This window comes from Drosophila subobscura, chromosome O (genome assembly GCF_008121235.1).
Source record: "Drosophila subobscura isolate 14011-0131.10 chromosome O, UCBerk_Dsub_1.0, whole genome shotgun sequence".
NCBI classification, from domain to species: Eukaryota; Metazoa; Arthropoda; class Insecta; order Diptera; family Drosophilidae; genus Drosophila; species Drosophila subobscura.
The window spans coordinates 20,448,102-20,473,866 of record NC_048533.1 but is presented as its reverse complement, the minus strand read 5'-3'; the positions used below and the strand labels follow the sequence as shown (position 1 = coordinate 20,473,866).

The 25,765-nt window shown below is 48.5% G+C and overlaps 1 protein-coding gene across 1 annotated transcript in view; it reads left to right on the top strand.

Moving 5' to 3' along the window:
- Positions 1-21,102, top strand: part of LOC117899329 — a 57,594-nt gene extending 36,492 nt beyond the window's left edge. The window contains 10 exon segments of the mRNA XM_034809265.1: positions 2,744-3,447; positions 3,556-4,510; positions 4,948-4,990; positions 13,686-13,757; positions 16,876-17,027; positions 17,089-18,757; positions 18,816-19,302; positions 19,360-19,632; positions 19,689-19,868; positions 19,931-21,102. Coding sequence (XP_034665156.1) covers positions 2,744-3,447; positions 3,556-4,510; positions 4,948-4,990; positions 13,686-13,757; positions 16,876-17,027; positions 17,089-18,757; positions 18,816-19,302; positions 19,360-19,632; positions 19,689-19,868; positions 19,931-20,045 — 4,650 coding nt within the window. The 3' untranslated portion in view covers positions 20,046-21,102.
- Positions 21,103-25,765: the final 4,663 nt, after the last annotated feature.

Genomic DNA, 25,765 nt, shown 5'->3' with positions numbered 1-25,765 from the left:
AATGAAAGTAAAGCAGCAGCAGCAGCAGCAAAAGAGTTTTTGCTGGCAGTTCAAGGCAGTGAACTGGGTCAATATGCCGCCCTGCGGCCAGATCCGAGCTCCGAGATCCGAGATGTGCAGCAGAACACTTCACTTTGGCCCCAGCTGCAGCAGCTGTCAACGCGGCAGATCGGAGGCAGAGACAGAGCCAGACCCGCTGGACCCAAAACGCCCCAATTTTGTGGCCGTTTTGTGGCCATGTTTATGAGGGTCTCCCTCGCCCTGCCCCCGCCCTGCGTGCGAAAGTGAATCTTGTAAAATGTGTGTGTGGGGGCCAAGCACAGTCAAGGCAATGCGCTTAATGATGATGAACCATGCAGGGGCACAGACAGACAGGAAGATGCAGCACAAAATGCTCTTCACGCAGCTCAACGAGACGAGACGAGACCCAAGACGAGACGAGTCCGAACACTTTTTGACTTAAGTAGAACTTGCAAATCACTTCAAGGCAAGCAAACAAGACAAGGCAGCAGGCGCTGACCATGGGCTGGGCAGGCGTTTAAGTGTTTTGATTTGATAATTATTATCAGCGAGCGCATGCGTGACGGCAGGGCAGGAATAGGGGCCAGGGAGAGGACAGTGTGCAGGCTGCAGCGAGCAGTCCTCAGTGTCCCGAGTTCTGTCTGCAGTCTGCAATGTTCAGTCCGGGGCATGTCCAATCGATTTGGCGATAGTCTCTGTACAACCTGACATCCACACACTCGTACTTATCGGCTGTGTATGACCGAGAGGTACGTGCATCTTTGGGCAGAGGGTAGGGAGTGCTGTGGGGCAGCGACGCGACTCGTTTTCTGGGTCACATATCAATAAAAGTGGAACGCTGAGGCGTTGCCCAGTGCATTTGTCACAGCCCCCAGCCGATCTTTAGCTATGTAAATATATTTCTTGTTGTTTTTTTATGATCAATTAGAAGCATTTACAGCTGCCCCAGCCGAAAGCATTTTGATGTGTCATTTTGTGTTCATTTTATTGCATTTTTCATTAGCTAACCGAGGAAAACATTTCATTTATTTTCCATCAATTCGATACTCGAGCTTCGTTCACATTTTTTATGACACTTAAATAAGTTTCGGATATCGAATTCTACTGTGCCGCTCGCGGCTCATCAAATTGATTTGGATTTTGTAGGTTTTTCCACCATAAAATGCGACAATTTTCAATCACAACAAATGCCGGGGGAAATGGCTGACATATGCTAAGCAGGGCGCAGGGAAATGGGAAATTGGTGGGCCATTTTGTGTGTGATAAAATCGCTAAATTAATAGAGTGAACGATAGACGGAAAGATGGATAGATGTTGGAGCTGCGATAACTGGCCGTAAAATGTACAACTTTTTATGTGTCTAACTGTTGAAATCGATCTTGCCTCTGGGACTGGGACTGGGACTGGGACTCCGATTGAGTCTCAGACTCTGGCGCCCGCCTACCTTTAAATGGCTCGCTCGATGCGTAGCCATGCCCATAAATGACGCTGAGCTGAGCGCCCAATTATTGCGTCTGGCCGGCGAGAGTTGGCGGCTCATTAACACGCAGTTGAGAGCAGCTCAGCTCAGACTTTATTAATAATTCATAGACATGGCAGACTGCTCCATAATGCATTACAAATTGTGTGTCCAGTCCCCAGTGCTGTCCTACTCCCAAAGGACAAAGACCACACAACCAGCACGGAGCGCAGCGACTGCATCCGCATCCTGTGTGCTCGGAATAATTATCTGTATTTGGTCAGGCAGCGACCAGAGCTGTCTTTAAGGTTTCCTTAATGCCAGAATATTGAATTCTCCTTGAAATGCTCTCGATGCAAATGCTTGCCGTAGCATTTTCTTATCGATTCTTTGACTGAAACGTCGACAGGCGACAGGTTCGCTCGCCCTCTGTGCTCGCCTCGTTTCCATCTTGATATACTTTTTTTTCCCCTCCTTTCTGTGCCGCCCCGAGGGAGTTGAGCGCAAAGGCAACCTGCAGCAAGCGGCAACAACCACTTGCAGCAGCCTCAGACACACGCGTAGACAATTTTTCCATCCATAAATCATTTTATATCAATTTCCGCTTGCTGCTGTCACAGCTTTTCTCTCCATTTGTCGCTCTTTTCTCTCCATTTTTCTACTGCATTTTTTGTTGCCTGTCAAAACAAATCGCCAATAGAGCCAACCGACATTTAATTAACATGAAACGCATTTTTAGGCTTGCAAAAATTGAGAAAAAAAGGTGTAAAAACAGGACAGAGATTGGGCAGAGATTTGGTTCAAAGACTGAGCAAAAAAAAGAGTTCCTAGAAGTCTTCTTGTGCTGTTATCAGCGACGGCCTACAAATCATATTAAAGGACAACAATAGGAAGACACTTTTGTGCCTGCGGCCTTTGTGCAGTTCCACAGAAACACAGCAGAAAGAAGACGTTGCTCAACTGCCTCTTGGATTTGCATAAAAATTCGCGGCCAGCCACTTGACAATGTCTAAAAAAAATGCCGCTGATTCTGTTGCCTTTTAAGCATTGTCTCTGTGGGTTGCGGCCACAGGCAGCCACCAGATCTCCAGCCTCTCTCATTATACATTCAAGGTCCTGCCATTGAGCGGCTGGGGGGAGGCAGGGGGCAGCCCTCTCTCTCTCCCTCTCAACTGTCAGCGGCACTCAGTGTCGAGTTTTCTTTATTAAACCCGACTGACTATATTTTAATAAGTTGTCCTCTGTGCTCTGTGTCTCTTCCAGGCCACCATTCCACTGCAATCGTTTAACCTTGATTGCGGACGCAACGAAGCGATGATGTTGCCAGCCACCGCCAGTGCCAGTGCCAGTGGCAGCAGCGCCAAGTCGAATGTTGCCTATATGCGCACCCTATCGGCGCCGAGTGGCCATGGAGGAGCAGGCACAGTCGCGGCTCCAGCCAGTCAGCGCAAGAGCCTCGCTGGCAGCACATTTAATGGCCATGCCATGGAGACAACATCGCCGACGACTCATAAGCTGACAAATTTCCAAAGTGCATTGAAAATCGAGGAGCTGGCAGCGGCGGCAACAGGTGAATCGATGACAGCAGCGACCACCATCGAGGAGGATTTGAAATCTAGGCGACAGCGTCAACTGAGCAGCGGCAGCGACATGGAAACAATGATAGCCCCAGCGACTGCGACTGCGACTCCCTCTCCTTCCTCGATTGTGGCCGCATCTATGCCCATGTCGATGCCAAAACGGGTGGCCATTAATCATGCGACGGCAGCCTCCTCATTGATGAACAGAAATGCCATCAGCCCCACGCCAGCAGCCGCAACAGGAGCTGCAGTTGGTGCTGTGACAGCCAAAGGTACGGCCACGCCCGGCTATCTGGTGGATGTGACCAAAAAAGGATCCACATCAACAATTTGGACATCGGAGGAGTCGATACTCCGCAGCGTTGGCGCCGTCGATGAAGACAACAAGTGAGTATGGAGCCAGCCAGGAAGCTGCGCACAAAATAAAGTCATTTGTGGCTGCCATCAATATTGATTTGTCAAACTGTCTCCAATCCCTTCCTCCCCCCGCTGCAGCTCCACTTCATCATCATCGGCCTGCGAGGAGGCAACAGGTGTGCTCAGTTCCGGCAAGTCGGGCATCTCGCTGGACTCCTCTGGGCTGGACAATGACAACAATGAGAGCGGCATAGGCACAGCCACACCGCCCAAGGACATGTCCCACTGGAAGAGCCACCATCTGCAGCACCACCACCACCACCACCATCATCATCGCAGTGGCCCGGACAACGAGTCGGTGAGCAGCTTGGAGGCGCTGCGCAAGATGAAGTTCCAGAAGAGCGGCTCGGTGGCCTCCTCCGATGATCCCGATCTGCTCGAGGTGCTCAGCCAGTGCGGCAGCGGCGGTGAGGCGGAGGCAGAGGCGGCCAACGAGTCCCAAGACGACATGCTGGATGAGCCGAAGCAAAAGTCCAGCGGCAGCAGCAGCAAGCCGAACGATTACGACGAGTGCCACGACGAGTTCGATCTGGGGCAGCACATCTGCGACTGCGACTGCACGGACGGCGATGCGAGCAGCGCCAGCGGCGGCGGCACTGCCTCCATGGCCGCCACGCCCGTGGTGCTGCGCCGCAAGTACATCGCCCCACCGCCCATTCTCGTGCCCTGCGGCGGCCGTCAGCGCAGTCAGCGGAGTCACTCGCTCGATCACTATCACCAGCAGCTTCATCTGGTGCAGCCGCGCAAGCTGCTGCCGCGCCACGCCAATGCCAGCGGCCACAAGGAGCGCGCTCAGCTCTCCCTAGCACTGCGCCAGGAGCCCTTCCAGTCGCTGCTCTCGCCCACGGCCACCACGCTGACGCAGCTGCATCACTTCGTGGAGCTGCCCTCGCCGAGCAGCGCCTCGCTGCACAGCAATCTGGGTGACTCGGGCGGCATCCCAGAGCTCACCACGAAGTCCAACTCGGCGCCGCTGCTGCTCAAGGAGCGTGAGCTAAGCAGAAGATACGATGACTTTGCTGCTCATCATTTGGTGAGTAAGGGGCAGAGCGAACGAAATCCCAGGCCAATGGCAAGGTGAATTTACTTAGAAGCTGACGCTCTCCGCTGTGGTGAGGCACAAGCACTTATTCACCACGCTCTCTCAGCGCTGCCGAGCACTCACCCAAGCGCTAGAAAGAGATGGCAGTCTTCGCTTGTTGTTGCTTTTTATGCACGCAGAGAGAGGGATGATCCGCGAAACAGATTCTGCTGTGGCGAAGACGTCAGCTTAGACGTAAATTCTGCTTGCGCGAGGGGATTGATGGCTTGTGGGAGTGCAGCGTAAAGACAACAAAGATATTTTCTTGTTCCCTTTTGTGCACGCTGCGTGGCCATGGTCTACCTGTAACTCGTTGATACACCCTCGCATAAACTTGATTGCCCAGACATTAATGCGCATTCTCCCTACCCTCTTCTCTCCTCCCACAGACGCTGCGCTATTCTCGTTCGCAGAGTGATCGCTATTTGGCAGGTGAGTGCGGCCACAGCCAGGCAAGAACTCGTCTTGTTCCCTACCCCTTCCCACAGCTGGGACTAAATGAGTTATTTAAATGGATGCCGAGTAGCCTCATGATCGACCCACAAGGCTGTGAGAGACTTGATGTCTGATTTGATGCGCCGGTGGTCCTGCCAGCCCAATTAGCGGTCTGAGTGGTTTATAATAACAGCGCTGCCAATGGGCAGGGGATGGCATGACTCATATAATTTCTATAATTATGACAGGGTAGGAGAGCCTGATCTATATACAATGTATGATATGAGTGCCATGCCCATGCCCAATCATCGTTTACTTTGGCATCGCATTCATTTCGGCAAACAATTGCAGGCAATCAAGGCCGCCGGCCAACGTTTAAATTACTTTCATGTTCTTTTGGGGGTCAGGCCAGAAGGCAGAAGGAAAATCAACAACAGCAGCCGCTGCCGCCGTCGCTCTTTTAGCGAATATTCCAACACTTCCGTCAACACTTGAATGGGAATTGGCGCACACCGAACACACAGAATGGACCGAAAATGGCTGTCAATCTGTCAATTGTACACACCAAACACTCACACATAGACTCACACTCTGACTCTCACTCTTCGACCCATCCATAGACATACATATCTATCCACATATTGTGCCTGCCATGAGGATGGGCTGGGGCTGGGGCTGGGGCTGATGCTGAGGCTGGCGATGATGATGATGGCACTCTTTGTGCTAAAAATGGCGTATAAATGAACACAACAAAAAATTCAATCACAAAACTGAACGCCAAAGTGGACCCCTCGACTGGACACTGGCTCACTGTCCCAGGGCAGAGCATCATTCAATTTCGCTTTTGCAGCATGACTGCGTCCTCGCTATCGAATTATGCACACACACACACACACAGAGAGAGAGAGAAGCCAGGAGCCAGGAGCACTGTCAGCGACTCATCGGGAGCAGTTCCAATCTACTACGATGACGTCAGAGTGCGGGTGGCGCCACCGCCACATTGGTCATTTCATGAGCATTATCTGAGTGTTTGCTCGCCATTTCCATTTCCATTTCCTCTCGCTTGATGACCGCTCTCCTGACGTCACTAGAGTGACGTCTTGCAGACAGAACGTGCCCAGTGGCAAAGGTCCCTAGTCCTGGACCTTCACTGTATTATCATTATATTTACGCTCGCTTTATGCGTATTTACGAGTATATTTGGCAGAGAAAGCGAGTTGGAGCAGGAGGCTAGAGCGGCGAGGGAGTGTTCATCATCATCATCATTGTTTTGCCATAACGGAAGCAAGACAAACCCAAGTAGCGCTCTGTCTCTTACTCTTCCCATTTGTTGTTTATTTTATTGAAAAGATTAACAAACAGACAGAGGAGTGTATATTATATATCATGATTTATATCTGATATTGCACAAACACAAATGAGCAGCATGCCAGCACGAGTGTCGCTTCTATATGCATGCAAGATGCCTCTAGAGAATCTGGCAACTTAATGCGTCGATGTCGAGCATGTGTCCATGTCGTGTTCCGTCTTCCGCACCAACTCAGACACACACCACACCACACACAGAGACACACCCACCCCTGCTAGACCTCCAGGAGGCTGCTGCTGCTGATTAATGTGAAATAATGTAACCGTGACATGGCAACGATTTTGTGTTCATCATTTTCCTGTTTACCGGAATTAATCACCTCCGAGAAAACTCGACAAAAGTTAAGCGTAAGCCCCGAGAGCAAACCTCTGGCAGCTGTTTTCTGGGCCCCAGCCTGCACTTGTTCGCTTCAAAATTGTTGGCTATTAAATAAATGTGTGCTGGCAGACCAGCTGCATCATCAAACGCTTGCTTTGCCCCACATAAATCATGCCACAAAGCAAAGGCTCAGCCTTGAAACTTATCTCAGAACTGTGCCAAACCCAGAACCCACAACACCCACCACAGCGAGCAACAGGTGCGCTGGTTTGGCCAAGGCACAGGCCTGTAAATGTATGAATTTTAATGAAAACCAAACTAAAAACATAAGCTGACATTTCCTTCCCGCTCTCTCCCTGGGTTGTCCTTTTTTGTTAACATGAAAATGAAATAAACCTCATCAACGTCCGACAACAGGCAGTTCTTCAATTTATTTATTTATTTGTGCTTGTGCGGCACGGACATGTACCCCATCCCGTGCCCTGTCCCTGTGCCTGGGGCTGTCCTCAGGCTTTGGCCCTGGCCAACTAACCACAGAAAATAATAAGCGATTGTGGCGCCGATAGAGCTGTATGGAAAGGAGGCACAGCCACGAGCACAAGCACAAGCACAAGCACAAGCACCTTCCCTGACACTACCCCCAAAAGAATCAGAGAAGAAAAACAGCCATCCATTTGCTGACAACAGAACAGCAAAACATTGCTCATACGCCTCGTGCCACGAAGCAACAGCGTTGCTCGGCTCGTGTGCATTCGGGTTGGCTCGCCATTTTGCCACGAACGCTGGGCGGCGTTGGCAAATTCATTAGTGCTCTTACAGGCGCCGTGCACGGTTGTTGATTCTCGTGGCCGCAACGGGGAAACTCTCTCGGGGAAAACTCTCGCGGGGTGGAGCGCGTCGACGCCAACGACTCAGGCAGTTTGAAAGGGAGAATAATCAAAGTGTGCCCTGTGTGTGCCCTGTGTGTGTCAGTGTACAATGGAATATCTGCCAGCAGTTGCTTCTTCCATGCATCTGGCTTGAGCAAAGCCTTTTAGCAGTAGAACAACTCCAGCGGCTGGCTCTAGGCCCGTAGCCCCTTTGGGATTTTTCAAGTGATTTCAAGTGTGCGAACCCGTCACGACGGCGCTACCCAAGCTGGCCAATATGCAGCGCCGCATGTCCATCACCATACGCGAGTACAAGTTCTTCAGGAGCTTCTCGCAGAAGTTCGAGAATTGGCCCAAGCGCAAGGCCGAGGCATTATGGCGCAAAATGCGCGAACGCAAGATTGCAGGTGAGACCCAAGGGCAGGCCGCTCGCTGCTGCTGCTGCTGCTGCTGGTTGCTTGGAAAATAATGAAAATGTTTTCTTGTGTTTACAATTAGAGAGTAAAATGTGCCTGTCAGCATCTCGGGTGGGATCTGTGGGGTCGAGGAATGCGCGCGCGCCACTTAGGCCGCTGGCCGACCGCCGCTTGCCGCTTGCCGCTTTCTGTTTACTGTTTTTCCGCACCCCATGATGGTGATGCCCTGCCCCCACACTTATCCACCTACAATTAGCTATTTTTGGGCTTAAGAATGCGGAGCATGGCTATTTCCAGCAGCAGCCTGGAGCCCATCAGTCGGCGGTTGGGCTACAAAAATCGAATTATTAATGGGAAAACTTGCGATAATGGGGAATGGCAATGGCAACAAGTGTTCAGCTGGTTGCAGCCTGGCTGTCAGTCAGTCAGTCAGTCAGTCAATCCAAATGCAGTCACTCTCCCATACAGTCACTCCTCCAGCCAGTCCATTCCATCACTCACTGCGCGACAGTCAGTCTGCCGCCACAATGTTATCTACATATATGTACATGGATATGTAAATATGTATATGTATATATGTATGTATGTATGTCTGCCTCCCCCATCATAATCAACATTTTCTTTACACTCAAATGAAATTGCGCGCCAGTCAAGCAAAGCCATTCATTTAAATAAAGAAAATTGTTTCGCATGTAGCAATAAATGGAAAAAAATTATTATACAATTAATACGTAGATATACGTATATTCGGGAATGAGTAAAAAACAAGCAGGAGAGAGGCAAAAAACTCAACAACAAACAAAGTAAATTATAGCCCGGTGGTGGAGGGTACCTGCCTCCACGGTTCGTGCCTCCAAAAATATATGACGGCTTACAATGTACACACATCAGCGGAATGGCCAATTGGAAGCTCATATTTATGGCAGTTCCCAGATACTTCCGAGTTCGGGCAGGCAATTGGGGAATTCGCCAGAGCAGGAAAAACTCTCCACAGACTTTAAAGCGAATTAAAGTCAAGAAAACTTCGTTTGAATTTGATTACAAAAGTGTAGCAGCTTCAATTGAATTTTTGCCATTTCATTTGGGTAAATAATTGGGTAATCCAATGCCATAAATTCTATGGCAAAGCCAAGGTTGCTCCACCCTCAATTCTGTGAAAATGTCCACACGATACTGTCAGAAAAAATGTGAGAAAATCACAGAATTAAATTCAAAGTTTTAATTGCTAGCATCTCCAGAGAAAACCTTTCACAGAGGCACACAGATCTCTGGTCAAATGAGTGCTGCAGTCAGCTGCAATGCCCTGTCTGATATTCCAGGAAATGCCATCAAGCTACTGGGACTTTTGTTGGCATATTTTTGTACAGCTTTGATGACTTTTACTTTGGATTTCACACATGCATTCCCCCTTTGCTAACCTCTGACATTCGCATCCTTTTGAGGGCTTCCCTCCATCGCGTTTCCACGGAATGCAGAGCCAGCCACCTGTTAGCATTCAAGAGATTATCATTTGCATTGTTTCTGCTTGCTTTTTGCTACTTAAATTCCCATACATTTTCCTTTTGTGTATACATTTTCCACAGCCTCACGGGTGGGGCTCTTTTTTGCCTGTTTTTTATGCTTAATTGTTTTGTTTTTTCTGCTCAAATTATATTTTGCTGTGCGCTCAGCAGGAAATATTCTCTGACATTAAAATCGCATTAAAAGCTCAATGATCTGTTGTGTTTGGTTGAAATATTTTGAGGATTACGAGCAAAAGAGCTCACGGGGCGGTTGCTGGTTACACAGTAGTTATGTTCAAGAGTTTACATGTGCCGCCTGAAGGCAGGCAGCCCAGCCCAGCCCAGCCCATTTGCTCAGGAGTTCACAGCAAATTAAGCTGACGTCCTGCCACTTGTTGCAGCCAAGTCTTGGCACTGGCGCTCCCCGTTTGCGACTGAAGGCTGGGGCGCCCCACATTTATGGACCAGTAAAATGTATTTATAACTTGATCCTTTGCCAGGCTGGGGGACAGGCAGGCAACTGCTTTGTGTGCTCAGTGAGAAGGAAAAGGTTGCCACATGTCGGAGGGTTGCCATTGCTATTTATACTCTCTCTCTGTGGGGGCAACTCTCTTCCGAAAAGGAAACACAAATTACAAGTTCAAGTATAGAAAATTGGTGCACTTTTCGCTCGGTTCTAATTCTATTTGTGGTTTCCGTGTGCCATTTATAATTAATACTCAGCTCTGGCACACACAGCACAGCATTTTCTTTGATGGCTTACCAAGGCAACGAGCCTGTCACCTGCTGAATAAAATTTATGTTTCGACTGACATTTAAATGCAGCTGCAGGGGGGCAGGGGCACATGCAATGCAAGGCAGGAGCAGCGACAGTCCAACAATTAATTAATGGCAAGACACCTACGACAATTGAAGGCAAAAACAAAAGCAAAAGCTGCCAGCAACGAGCTCTGCATATTATTGAATTATTTATCTAAATGCTGCGGCACTCGTGTGGGGTTCAAACATATTTCACGCCATTCATTTCGAGCATTTACGAGCATTGTTCCCCCTGGGCGGCAACGTTTAGCGGCTGAAAAATGAACGCAAAATTGCTGAATAATGTGGAGAGCCTGCGGGCAAGTGCAATTACCTCACAATTAGTGTCCAGCACGAAGGAAAATTCAATTTAGCATATAGAAAGGTCAAAGCTTTTACAGCACGGCACACAATTTGGTCGCTTAATCGCATTGAAGCAGGTTAAAGTTTTTTGGCTACAAATTAAATTTGCACCAACAGATAGGCAGCTCTGAGTGTGTGTGTGCCACAGAGATGAATGCAATGGATGCCATCAGGCACATAGAATCGTGCCACAGTTCGCTCCATCGGTTGCCACCCAAAGGCAACCCAGAGCCCACCCCCCTGCGTCCCCTTGCAAGCCATAATCAAGTCTGTATCTGTGTATGCTCCGTGTAGCTGCTGTATCTGTGTGTGCCATCTACATATATTGTCACTGGGTGCATTTTTCTGGAGCACAAGACAAAGCGTGTCACCAACATTCAACCCACAGTCCTCCACTTGGCAGGAGGACTCGCACTCGCACTCGTACACACTCGCAGCTGAAGTCAACGACAATTGTGTTGGGGAACTCTCTCTGGCAGCCTCTCACCCCCCTGCCTGCCACAGCCCTGGTTGCTGGCAAATCAATGCAAATTTTAATTGAAATCTTTAGCTTATTTAATTGAGGCTCAAACTGAAAGTGCTTTATGATAGGGGAATAGATTAAAGAGCTTTGCGGAATTAGAGGAGCAAATGCCAAAGAAATATTTATGAGGAAAATGGGGAGGAATTTAGAGAGAATTTTTAAAGAATTTCCTAGAGAATTTTGTGCAGAGAGTGACTGAAAATTGAAACTTTAAGCGCTCAAAATGGTTTCAAAGTAGTTGAAATAAATATTTTGCAGCTGGCAGTTGCTAAACCGCTGCTTTAGTAATTATAATAAAAATAGTTCCTTCGTTTTAGAGTGCAAAATAAATATTTATCCCCAGCCTTAGCCTTAAAGCCTTCAATTAGCATTTGTTGCATTTTTCGCATTTTTCTGCTCAATTTAGAACCTCAATTTACGCTTTTTTAAGCGCCCAAGACTCGTAAACTTTTGTGGCAGGGCAGTTTAAATATAATTTTAATTAGCCTTAAGGTCAGCTCGGGCCGAGGCCCGAGTTTACCGTGTAAACTTTGGATCAGCATCGGGCCAGGCAGCGTCTCATGTTACGCACGCCCCCTGAATGCATGAAGGACTCCAATAGCTGTGTGTGTGTTCACGTGTCCTGCCCCTACCTCCGTGTCCTGCGCTCCCTCAGAATAATTATTATCCTGTGAGCGCAGGTAGAGTTCATGAAATTTACGCGTCGCTTGTTTTTGGAAATGTTTTAACAGTGCTCTGGCCTGATGGCCCTTTCTCTCGAGTGCCACCAGTCAGGGGTGTAGCCGTACAGGACAATAAGGACACTTTGGGGGCGTTTGTTGTTGGGCTGCTGGTGCGTTTGAACATGTGCAAATATTGAACCGCTCACGCAGTAAGCTGAGAGGAGTGCGGACACCCCGCACACACCCACGAGCATTGTGGCTGTGCGCGCTTTAAATTGATTTTCAATGTGTCAGAGATGGCAGCCTGTACACTCAACCCTTTTTGCTCCTCTATCCTACAATATTTAGCTATTTTTAGTATTTAGATGGCAGTAATAATTGTGTTTACAGCGGGTTCTAATTGAAAGTCTGGCCAAAAGACAGGCCAAGATCCGCTTCTGGCGGACGCAGGTCAAGCGTCCGGTGTGGAGTGTCTCTGTCTTTCTGTTTGTTGTTGTCAGCTGTCAGAATGCCAGCATAAATCGATGCCACAAGGGTTGCCCTGCCGCTGGGGTTATAAATAAATGCACAGGCAAAAGCCGGAGAAGGAAACGCGCCTCTGGACAGGACAGGTGCCATGGCCCCGGCCCCGGCCCATGCAGGTATCCGCCTCAGTGGATGGCCTGTGCCATTCCGTTCCCTTCCTGGCGTTGTCGAGCAAGTTAATCGCTTGCAAAATTCAATAATAATTCACCGTAAGCTTCAGTCAGAGTCCCTACACCAGTACCAGTACCAGTCCCTGCCCCAGCCTCAACCCCCATCATCTCCACACAATTCCCTGCTGACAGTAAGCAGCCGGAAACTGTTTCATGTTGTCGCTCACTGGAGCTTGATTAAAAATCGATAGCTGCTGCTCTGCGCCTGCACAGATTAGCATTTAAAATAGCTGAAAAAGGAGGCTAAGACCGAGACCGTAGCTGATGCCACAAGTTGCTCGGCAATCCCCTGGCTAGACAATCGCTGGCATCGCTGCCCTTTGTTTATGCCACGAAATTCGAATTTGAATTCATTTCAAGCAAAAACAATCCGTTGACAGTCTTTGACTGGCTGGGTTTCCCTTTTGCCGCTTATTGAGCATGAAAAAGATGCCAGAACAAATTTCTATTTTGGTTATTTCAAACGTAAGTTACCCTGGCTAAGGCTGTGGCTTTCATGGAGCACTTCTCTTCCTCTTTACTTAGGGTATTTCTCGGCGCTGACTTACATTTATTTTCGCTGCGGTTCACTGAGTTTTTTGCCATCTTCTTTGTCTGTCTAAACACAAATTAGGCCGTTATGAAACATAAATAAGCGTCTTAATCTTGGCTGGAAATCCTCTGCACGAGCATACAGTCATAACCATACATATAAGCACACCCCCCATTGTTATGTCCGACACATGCCACGCCACTCAATCATTTCACTCTCAAGCATTTTGCCAAAAAAAAAAGATTCTCCGAAACTTTTACTTTCATGTCAAGAGAGGTTTTTTTTGGGCTTAATTTTTGTTTGTATTTTTTGTTGTTTTTGTTGTTGTTTAAAGACAAAAGCGCGGGACTGAGCGCTGACTACATAATTTTTAAATGTTAACATCATTTGGACGGGTTGCAACATAATCCATCAACCGCCGACCATGAAGTGCCCCAGCCCCAGCTCGAGTCCGAGACCCAGTCCGAGCCTGTGGCTGTGGCTGTCTCCTGTTCCGCGTACTGGAGTTTAATTAGTTTTGGAGCCGGCAGTTTTGCCCGGTTCAGAAAAGGATTCGCTGGGGGGAAATTGAATTACAATTCATTTCGTTTGCCTTCACTGATGGAAACTGATTCGATTTTCTCTCTCGCTCTATCTTTTTTGCAGAAATCGAAGCCGTGGAGGCCTGCAAATGGCTGCGTGCTGCAGGTTTTCCGCAATATGCGCAGATGTATGAAGGTGAGTAACCCACAAAACCCACAAAACCCTATCCCCAGCCCTAGCTCTACTTTTTGTATGCCATTTCTGTTACGCACTTCCGCCTCTGCGGGCTGTCGTGTCAATATGGAGGCGTGGCATGGCATGGCTGGTAATTGCTGGTCCCGTCAGCAGCAGTGACGCAGCAGCAGCAGTCCCAGCAGACCGTATCCGCAGCACTTGACCAACATGCCAAGCATTTAGCTTTATATGCTTAGCGGGCTCCCCAAGTGGCGTTTTATTAATTTTATTACACGAACTTTCACTTTCGCTTGGGCGCGAAACAAAGAGCGCAAAAGAGAGTCCTCCCCCCTGCCCCCTGCCCCACACCCCACTCTGGTCAGACATTTATGACGCAGCAACATTGCAGAACAATTTAAGTGCCAGAGAGTCCCCGTCTAAAGATTTCAACACCAGTTGGCTCCCCTGTACATGATAGCCGAAAAAACTGAATTTGATATCCCAAACACGCCGCCGCGACAAACAATTAGGCGGCTGAAAACGGATCAGCGCTCAATCCTTTCAAGCGAAAACGAAAGCCAAGGCAACACGCCCACCTCCTGGGGCCAGATCGTGGCAATCTCAAGAATTTTAACCCAAAACAAAAACACAAAACAATGCGGCAAAAAACGCTCCACTCGTGAGGCATCTCCGGCGCAGATAAAATATAATAAAAGGCTAAAGGACACGCAGGCCCAAGAATTTATGAGGACCACCTTCAAATACAACAAAAAAAAGAAGACCCAAAAAAAAGACCAACCGAAAATTAAAATGCTTTCGGTAAAGGGCAAAGGCCTCTCCTTAGCCAACAGCCAAAATGTTAGTAGCAGTTCAATGAACCAACCGAAAGCTGCATATTTATTTGATTTCCTTAATCGAGCCGAAGACCCTTCTCTTGAGCATTTGTCGCAACGCATTTAACGCCTGAAGGCCACTCAGATGGATGAGCGGACCAGCAGCAGCGGCAGCAGTGCCGCAGTGCCGCAGCTCTGAGCAAATTCAAACAAATAAAACCCAAAAAGAACGAACACTTCTTAGGCACAGTCCATGCCAAAAGTTCTCCGACTCTTATTTGAATTATGAGCCAGCGCAAACAGCACCGAAAAAAGAATAAGGCAAACAAAAAGTGAATCTGAAATGGAGAGCCTGCAATTTGGGCATGTGGCCCCGGCCCTCGGGGGCTGCTGCTGTCTCCGACCTTGAAATATGCGAAATTGTATTGCATAAATTCTTGGCCTGCAAGGAATCCAAAACCAAATCCAAAATCCACACAACTGGCGGCATAATTTGAGCGCACATTTAAACTGGAGCCAGGCCCAGGCCCAGGCCCAACCCATGCTCAAGCTCTGGTTCTGGCTCTTCCCCAATGTTAAGTCCAATCCCATCTGCATCTGCCTGCCCATCCTTATGGCGGTGGGGGGACAGCATGATAAATGCGTATTTTAATGAGTTTCGTGTAAACAAGGCAGCGGCGCATGCGCAGCACATTTTGCTGCTCAAACTTCCCGGCTGGCAGTCGCAGGATTTCGGTGGATTCTTTTCCTGATTTTGGGCTGGGCTTGGGCTTTGGGTTTGGGTACAAGTTTGCTCTGCAAATTAAAATGCCGTAGGTGTTTAAGTCGCTGGCACTGTCCCTGCATTGCTCTGTCATTTGCAGTCACCTCATGGCTGTGGCTGTGGCCTGGCTCTGGTCTCTGCTGAAAGGAGGTGTACCATCCGTAAGCGACTGTTAATTTGCTTCAAGTTTTTGCTGGTTTTGTTTGTCTTTTGTTCATTCCGTACGCACATTATTCACCGAAAGTGGCAGACTTCATTTGAGGGTGTGACCTGCCCAGGATCCTGTATGGGAGTGCCCAAGAGGGCATTGGATGGTGCCCTCCAAAAACACTTTAGATCGCATTTCGGTTCACTTTTAGTTACAGAATTGTATGAACCAGAAATCTGCATAATTCGGTGAACTAATTTGTGGCCATCTCATTAAGTTCCCTGCCACATTTTGCTGCCCAATTTAGTTTTCAGGCTAATTGCCTTCTATATTTTCCAGCCCCATAAATTCTACGTAATTACATATCGAAATTTGTGCACTGCAATCTGCGTCATTGGCGGGGAGAGAGTGAACCAAAAAAATAAAGATTAATCATATAATTGGCCTAATAAACGGAACACCCAGCGCTGCCCGCTCCGCTCCCCCATGTAAATTGTTGTAAAAAGTGTGTGAAAAATCCATTCAATTTCCAAATAATTTCTCGCTGACGTCAAGCCCAGTGCAATCTTAAGGTGTTGCCCCCGCGGGGGGGTGGTGTTAACCCATTAGGTGGCACACTCCCAGAATTGGGTCTCCAATGATTGCAATTGTGTTTATTTCCCCTGGCATCAAAGCGGGCGGCAGCGCATTCAATTGGAAACTAAACAGGCAGCACTTAGAGCAGAGGAAAGGGCAGCATTGTGGCATGGATTGGTACTTAAATGTTCTTATTAATACCCTGGGCAGGCAGGGCCAAGAGCGCCGCTGGGCGTTGGCATAAACAAAAACTAAATATAAAGCGCCTCCCTTGGTGGAGCAGGGAGGAGGCGAGAGTCGTACTCTGAGCTGAAAGTTCAACAAACCATGAATGGCTTTTTACCAAGAAGAACAAAAATATTGTTGTAATGCCAGCAAATATTTGTACAAACAATGCAGCGGCAGTTGATCAGCCTCAGCTTTTCCAGGCTGTGCATCCTACGGCTGGCTGTGGCTCCGTATCGGCATCTGTATCGCTGTGTATCTGTGTGACGCGTCGCGACATGTGCACACGTCTGGGCTGTATCTCGTCGCCTTGGAACTTGATTTCCTACGTGCGAATTGGCCACGCAAATATGTGGAAAAACGCTGTGTGAAAATTGCTGCTGCTGCTGCTGCTGCTGCTGCTGCTGGTGCTGCCGCGTACCTCATACCCGGTTTTAATGACCAAACCATGGCAGCTGCTGGCGCCATGGGCGTTCGACTTTTCTGGTTTTTCTTCAATTAGAATTTCACGCATCGTCGTGCCGTGCGGTCGCAAGCAGCGAGAACCACGGACCGCAGCTAAATCAATAATCAATTGTCGTTGTCCTTTTGCAGTTCATCAGTTTCCGCTTGACTTGAATAATGTAGCCAAAGATCACACCAATCTGGAGAACGATCAGCTGCAGTCGCTGTACCGGCGGCTCTGTGTCCTCAATCGCTGTGCCACCATGCGGCTGGACCAGTCGCACAAGCCGCAAACACCGCAGGTGAGTCCCCATCCTGAGTGTCCTCGATGCCAGAGATTAACCTGAACCCCTCCTCTCCCAGCCCAAGGAGGAATCGGATGATGAGAACTTTGCTCTAAGCGAAAACTGGACATTCCAACCGCACATTCGCCGCTGGTCGCGCATCGGGGAGATGGGCCTGGAGCTGCCGCCGCCGGGTTCGCTGAATCTGGAGAAGACCGAGAGCTCCTCGAAGGAGTCCAGCCCGGACCGCTTCGAGGACGATGGCTACGATTTGGGCGGTGCTGGCATTACCCTCATGATCCCAGGCTGCAGCAAGACCTCCACGGGCACCACCGACGGCTCCTCGCTGGGCGATGGCTCCGATTCGGCTGGACGACTGCGACGCAGTGGCAGTGAACGCATCAAGGACGGTGCCAAGGCCTTCCTGCGGCGCGTCGAGTCCATCAAGTCGCGACGCCGCAAGCGACAGAATCGCGAGAACGTGGTCATCAGTGGGCCCCAGGTGCTGGACTTGTCGCAGCTGGGACAGCGGAGCAGCCTCCGCAAACCGGATGCCGTCTACTCCACCCCGCCCTCCCCCTCCGCGCTGAGTCCCCTGCACACATTCCCCAAGGCGCCGTTCTTCGGCAACGAGCTGAAGGTGCCCAGCCACAGTGAGAATTTCCTCAGCCCGAACCGCGCCAGTCCAAAGCGCACCCCGACCACACCCCGCTCGATGCGCACCAGTCCGCTGCACTTCTTCTCGAACCCGATGACGCAGCTGAAGGAGGGCAAGTCGGACGACTCCTCGTCGTACTACAGCGACAGCCAGGAGTCGTCCACGGGGGGCAAGCTGTCGCTGCGCAAACCCTCCAAGGCGCGACGCTTCCTGCAGCGCTCGGGTAAGGTGGACGACATCGGGGCCCACTCGGACTCCGAGTGCCACCAGGGACGCAAGCTGCTCATCAAGGATGCCAACTCCAACACGACGGAGGTGAAGATCAAGAAGCTGACACGCGGAGGGTCGCTGAACCTAGGCAAAGATGTCAAGAAGCGGGATGGCTTCCGCACTTCCTCGTTTCGCTCGCGCAGCACCACCCGCAAGGATCCCAAGAACGACGAGGAGCAGGGCGGCGGCGGTGGAGCCAGCAACGGTGGCGGATCGGGCTCGAAGCGACAGCCTGTGGTGCGCTGGCACAGCTTCCAGATGGAGGAGCGCCCCAACATGATCTTCCGCAAGTGCTTCTCGAAGAAGATCGAGCCGGTGCAGGAGGATGCAGGCATTCCATTTGCCGCCATGTCGGCGGGCCAACTCCAAATCATTCGCAAACTGGCGCTGGTCACGCTCACCGGCCACATGGAGCGCTACTGTCCCACCCATCGTTCCGGCTGGAACTGGGAGCTGCCCAAGTTCATCAAGAAGATCAAGATGCCGGACTACAAGGACAAGAAGGTGTTTGGCGTGCCGCTGCTCCTCGTGCTGCAACGCAGCGGCCAAACGCTGCCCATGGCCGTGCGCGCCGCCTTCCGCTGGCTGCAGCTAAACGCGCTCGATCAGGTCGGGCTCTTCCGCAAGAGCGGCGGCAAGTCGCGGATCATCAAGCTGCGCGAACAGATCGAAGTGAGTGACTCCACGGCGGAGTGCATGGAAGTGTTTGATCTGCAGCAGGCCTACGATGTGGCGGACATGCTGAAGCAGTACTTCCGCGAGCTGCCCGAATCTCTGCTAACCACCAAGATGTCCGAGACATTTGTGGCCATCTTTCAGCGTAAGTATACAGCCTCCATCCATGCTTAACAGTTGCTGATAATGATTGTGCCTTGCAGATCTGCCCGCGGAGGTGCGCCTGGATGCGGTTCAATGTGCCGTGCTCCTGCTGCCGGATGAGAATCGGGAGATCCTCTACGTGCTGCTCGAATTCCTCACCATTGTCGCGGGCAACTCGCAGCAGAACCAAATGACCAGCAACAACCTGGGCGTGTGTCTGGCCCAGTCCATCTTCCACTCGTCCATTTCCACGGGCTCCGCCTCGGTCTCGGCCTCGCCACGCCGCAAGGGCAAGGGCACCGGCATGCCGGACATGAAGGAGCTGGCCGAGGCGAAGGCCTCGCACGAGTGTCTTTCCTTTATGATCGAGCACTACAAGCAGATCTACACGGCCGGCAAGGAGAAGCTGAGCAAGTGCAACTTTAGCTACATGGAGGAGTCGAAGCCGGTGCCACTGGAGGCCCTGGGCGAGGGCATGCAGTTCCACAATTGGCGGGGTTATCTCTACGAGTGCACCAGCGCCACCATCAAGGAGGGCAGAGAAAAGTAAGTGGAACTCTGATACATTTTCTGCTGCAACTGATTCTTAATGTAACCTCCCAGAACCCGCGGCTGGTTCAGCATCAATTCCCTCAACGACAGCAGCGTGGACATTGCCTACAAAAAAGTGGGCGATGGTCATCCGCTGCGTCTGTGGCGTTGCTCCACGGAGATTGAGGGACCACCAAGGGCGGTCCTCGAGTACGTGATCAAACAGCGCGCCTCCTGGGACATCAACTTGCTGCAGTGTCAGACGGTCAAGAAGCTGGACGATCGCACAGAGATCTATCAATATGCGCTGGATGGACAGCTCACCACGGACTTTTGTGTCTTGCGGTGAGTCAAAGAATCTTCTGTAAATGCCACAAAACTAACAAATTTCTATGTTGCAGCTCCTGGCAAACGGATCTGCCGCGTGGCGCCTGTGTCATTGTGGAGACATCCATAGACAATGCCAAAGCCAAGCCTCTTTATGGAGCGGTGCGCGGCGTTGTGCTGGCCTCACGCTATCTCATCGAGCCCTGTGGCAGTGGCAGATCGAGGGTCATGCATCTGGCCAGAGTGGATGTCAAGTAGGTGTTCGGGCAACCCCTTTTTACCCACAAGAAGTGCTCTAATCTTTGCCTACTTTCAGGGGCAAAACACCGGAATGGTACAACAAGAATTATGGACACATTTGCTCCCACTACTTATCCCGCATCAGGCTGGCCTTCAAGCACGTTGCCGATGGACCCGAGAGCAAGGTCTAAGTTGGAAATATAAACACAAACAAAATATAGTTACAGATATGCCGAATTTACTGGCGGTTATTCGTCGCAAAATTGACGCATTTATTACAAGAAAGGAAAAGAAACAAAAAGTGAATAGTTAGCCCCCAAGTTCCCCCAGTTCGAACAACCCAACGATTACGCAATTATCCATAAACCCAACGGACCATAAAGAGCTTAAAAAGAGAGAGGAGCAAAGAAAGGGAAAGAAAGAGAGAGAATATATTCTTGTAAATAGTTTAGTTTTATAAATATCAAAGAGCAGAAACAACAAAAGGTTTTCTTCAATATCTTTTTTCGGTTTACATTTAGTTTAGTGTATTATATTTATACGTGGTCCTAATTTATATATTATCTATGCATACCCTAGCTGTACGACACTTGAAATCTAACATCCAAAATACTCAATACACAAATATCACAAAATATATCTGTAATGATTTCTGCCCAACCCACAACCCCCCACCCCCAAACACACCCAGAAATGTCTTTTAATGTTAATTAGTTTTTAGTCTCGGCAAATACGTATGTCTAACATTGCAATTATCCCCTAGAAGAACGTGAATTATTTGTGCATGAAATGGTTCGAGAAAATCTAAAAAGAAAATACAGCAAAAAGGCGACAATTGTGCAAAGAAAAACCCTGCAAATTGTGTAAAGAAAGAAAGAAAAAGCAACCTTCAAATGTGTAAAGCAAATTCAACTAGTCAAATTTTATAAATTTAAGCTAAACTAAACTACTAACTAACTGTAGCCCACACCTACACCCAAAAATACACTCACATCAAGCAAGAGTTCAATTGCCACTCAATAGTTTTTGTCCTGCGTTGATTTGGTATGGTAAATACTAATATGATTGATTGATTGATTGAGTAACTATTATGTAAATGTGTCTGTTAAGCGAATAAATTACATGTCTACACTATTCGCATTATTATCCTTATCAGTAGTAGTCTTACGGAGAAAGCATTATATGATAACTCAAATATATAAAGTATAAAAGCATAGAGGAAACCGCAATAAAAACGTACATAAATGCTATGCAAAATGCGCAAAAATATAAAGGAAAAGTGGATTTTTATTTAATTTGAAATGGTTCTAAAGAGTGCAAAGTGATGGCTCGAAGTTTGTATCAGTCTCGTCTCTGCAACGGACAGACACTTCTGTTAAACTTCAGTCTGTTAAACGATCGAAAAGTTGTTTCTGAGCGCTGATTCCGTAGTCAAGCAACAAAGCATTACAGCACAGCTCATGTCCATTTATTTTATATGGCTATACAAATGTTTCATGTATTTTTTTAACACCTAAAAGTAAATTTATGTAATTTTTGCGAATGGTTGTTGCTCTTTAAATATCGCGCCCAAAGCTTAACATAGCGCTAACAGGCACATTTAACATTAACTTTTGCCTTAACATAATATCTGACAAGAGCTGCTCCCCATGACATGAACACTGCATTTCACTAACGACATGTAGATGGCGCCACTGAAGTTCGGACTGACATGGCCCCACAGATGCCGCCAGTACACACCTGTCAGCATTTCGATTTGCATCCATGAATAAAAAACGAATTACAGAGCAAACTTTTAAATGCACTTTTAATGCATATCAATAAAAGTGTAATGTATTTTCAATTATGCTGCAATTAGCTAAGAAAAAACCCGTTTCCCCATTGAAAGGCATTAGCCAATGCAATTCCGAAAATCCGATAAACCTTGTTTTTTTGCACACTAATTGAGTGCCGCCCAAGCCATTCGATACTACAAGCTAATAAGCTGCCCAGCAAAACGAAAAGCCGGGAAAGCCCACCTCACGAACCAAACACATGTCGAGCACAAGCGGCAGCTAATTGTGCAGCCCCCGAGCCCGAGCAGCAGCCCTCAAAGAGTGACCCCGAAAAAAAAACACACACTCTACCCTACACTACACTACACACACTGCCCGAGCGGACACACAGGCGACAAACATTAAAAGTCCATTAAAAAATGATGTTGGGCATGGGCATGGGCAGGGCGTGTGTGTTGGTTGTGTGTGTGTGTGTGTGGGGCTCCTGTGCACTGCTCGGGTGTCCAGAGACCTGGGCGAAGGCAATTTTGTTGGCAAGCGACCTTAGCGGCCCAGTTGGCTCTATATTTAGAGTGCAAGAAATGGCAGCAGCAGCAGTCGTTGGGGCGCGGCGAGGCATAATTGTAATTGCAAATTGCAATGTTGCCCACATGCAACAGACAGCGGCAGAGGTAGAGCGGGAGCCAAAGCTACAGCCAAAGCAACATCCAGTCCAATGCAATGCAGTGCAAATGTCCAACGTATTGATTGCATTAATTAATTAATTTGTGACTTAATTTCATGGGCTTGCGGCAATCGGCGGCGGCGAACACACACACGGCACGGCACGGCACGGCAAGGCATGGGACGGCACGCACCGCTGCCAAAATGTATTAATATTGTAGCCAGAAAGAGAGTCGCGACACGTGTGTGTGTTTGCCTTGTTATTAATTGAAATTTAATGGCACACAAAGTATTTTTATTTATTTATTCGACTGCAATTGCATTTATGCGCACTTCCGTCGCCCCACCAGCAGCAGCACCAGCCCACACCCACGACAAATGCCACATGCACGCACAGAGCCCAAGCCCAACTCCACCGACCCCCTTTGCACAGACACAAACAGACATGTCTGCACATGCACAACGGCCACGACGATCGATGTCGCTGTCGACTCGACGGCATGGTATTTAACATCAAAAGCCCAGTCCCAGTCCCAGCCCACCGTGCCCATGCCCTCGCGGCTATATCCAACGAGCTTGTAATTGATTTCACTTAAAAATTAAATAATGCATGCGGTTTTTACTGTAAAATGGATTTTCCAAATGTTTGCTGCTGCTGCTGCTCCGCTCCATCTTTTCCGCACGTTTCCACTTTGCAGAGCGACCCGCTCCGCTCTCACTCTCACTCGGTTCGTGTTAAATTAAATATGAAAATAAATATCAACATAATTGAAATGGCAACGAGTGCAGCCAGCAAGACCCAGACCCAGTCCCCGGCACCGACCCAGACCCCGGACCCAACTGTGCAGCTGGGCGACGTAATTGATGAAATTATTTAAGAATTATTTCACAAATGCGGCATGACAATTATGCGGGACTATAGCCCAGATCATGAACTGAAAACACTTGGAGAAAGGGGGGAGAATATCAATTGAAAGACTAAGGGTGGATGGGGAATTGTTTTAGCCTTTGGTTTGCAGAGGTTTTATTCAGCGATTTGGAAGTAGATAAAAGATTACAAAAGTTCTAGTTCTAGTCCAACCCTTTTCCCATAAATAAAACCTTTCTTCTCACAATTTTCTTGCAATGCATAGTGCGGCATTAATACAAGCAAATAATAAAGCAAAAATTGAATTTAAACGCAGCCTGTAATTAATTATCTGCAACGGCCAGAGTGGACCGTCCCGGTCCCAGCCCCAGGCCCACTTTCCAAGGCTCCCTCGCTCTGCGTAGATCGCATGCCAAACAGTGCCCACAATAAATTAATGAACCGTAAAACAATTATCATAAATAGCAACGGCATGCTATGAACTGATTTTAAATTGTATGTTCTATGTGCAAACATATTTTTCGATTTGAATATTGCAATCGATTTTAAGCATTAATTCGGCATGAAGCGGCTATGTAATTGTTTACGATTCCCATTAATTTTGAATTTATTTATAAAACGCATTAATTCGCTGACACACAAAACCAACCCAAAGTTAAGCTACCAAAATTCATGAGAACTACCGCCGCCAATGACAATGCCAACTAAGGAGAATTATCAAGCTTGGTGCCCAAACGAATTGTTGTTGAGAGCGGCCTGTCTTTGCGACTCAATTAATTGCAAAAATATACAAATTGCATTCATACTCGGTATCGGTTGGCTTCTGTGTTTAGCTATTGTATCATTTGACATGCAATCACATCCGAAGTTTCGCTTCGCCGAGAATTCTTCTGCTCGGTTTCCACGAAGCAGCAGCAGCGGCGGCAATTAAAATGTGGAGTACCGACCCGAGCGGGTATGATTCCCAGACCTGCTCAGCATTTGTGATACTCGTGGATCGGTTTTTGCGAGTGTGTTTTCATTTGTTAATTTCGCCTTAAAAGCGAAACTCGGAGATCTCAAGTATCCGCTTATGGCAGCAGCTGAGCTGGGAGAGGGCTGAGAACTGCCTGCACGGGCTAATCAGCGGCACGTCAAACGCCTACGCAAGAATGCGCCCGAGGAGAAAAAAAAAGAATAAAAAGCGAAAGGCGAAACTAGATACAGGAGGATGTGATATGAGAAATGGGGAGGGGGCAGGGCTGGAAGGAGAGACGACAAAGACGATGACAAGGCAGCAAATGCCGCGCACTGGGACCAAGGCAAAGGCCCACCAATGGAGGCAATTGGCAACTGGGAAATGGGAGCTGCTAGTTGGTAGCTAGGCACAGGCAGAATGTTGGCAATTGCGACCAATTCCCAGCTAGATAAAAGGTATTGAATAAGGGTATATTATGTCCTTAATCATGGAGGATTTATGAATAATAAATTTCATTCTTTGCATTGCATTTCTTTGCTCCACAAATATTGGTAAATCTGCCCAGCTAAGGTATCTTCTAGTCGTGTTCGTCCAGCATGTTGTTCTAACTTGTTTTCTTTTGCCTATGCGTCCTTGCAGGGCTCCGGCTGCTTCCTGGCCTAACCTGCCCTGGCCTTATTTCCCTCACCCTTGCCACAGGCCTTGGCTTTGCGATTCATTTTGTTTGTCGTTGCCCGTTTTGCGTGCGCACTTTTAATTGCAATTGAATTTTAATTACTGCGTTGTCAGCAAAGAATGTTGCAGCCAGTCGTTTAAGTGCCGACAGCAAGTGGCAGGGGCAACAGTACGGGGAGACAATGAGGCGCAACAGAAAATAAAAGAACAGGAGCAAACACAGCCACCGCCACAGCCAGTGCCGCCAGTGCCAGTGCCAGTGCCATTGCCAGTGAGCCGTCGGCAACAGTTGCCGTCTGGTTAGCGACACAGCGATGTGGGCCCAGAGTCAGAGTCTGAGTCTGTTCTTTGACTTATTTACAGCTTTGTCGCCGAGGAGGCAGCAATTAAATGAACGACAGCCGACGGCAATTGACGTTCCAAGTTTGAGTTCGCCCTTCATTAATCAGACAGGGCAGGGCAGGGCGGAGCAGGGGCTGGGTGGAGCAGGGCCAGAGCAAAGCAATATAAAAGCGATGATCCGATAGCGTTTATCGACTGCTGATGACTCTATTTACGGTCCAGGTATGGGCAGAGATAACCTAATGAGGCAGAGAGTGACTGCTCCGTGCCCCACCATCCCACATCCACTTGCAATTAGGAATGTCTGGGCCTGGGCCGAGATTAAATTGAGGCCCGTCTAACGCTCTGATAATTTGTCTTAGATTCCAGTTTGAAGTTGATGTTTTATAATTGATTTTAGATTTATCAGTGGGCTCGGCCATGGCCAGTTAATGGGCAGTTAAAAAACTCTTGACTACCGGCATGGTAATGTAAACCAAAAGTGGCCATAAAAACGAACTAATCGGCTTGCTAATCGAATGGAGTGTATAACTATCAATGTCACCCAAAAATCAGGAATTAAATTTCAAGAGATTTGTTTTTTAGAGTGTAAACTTTGCATTTACAAAAACATTTTCATAAAAAATATAA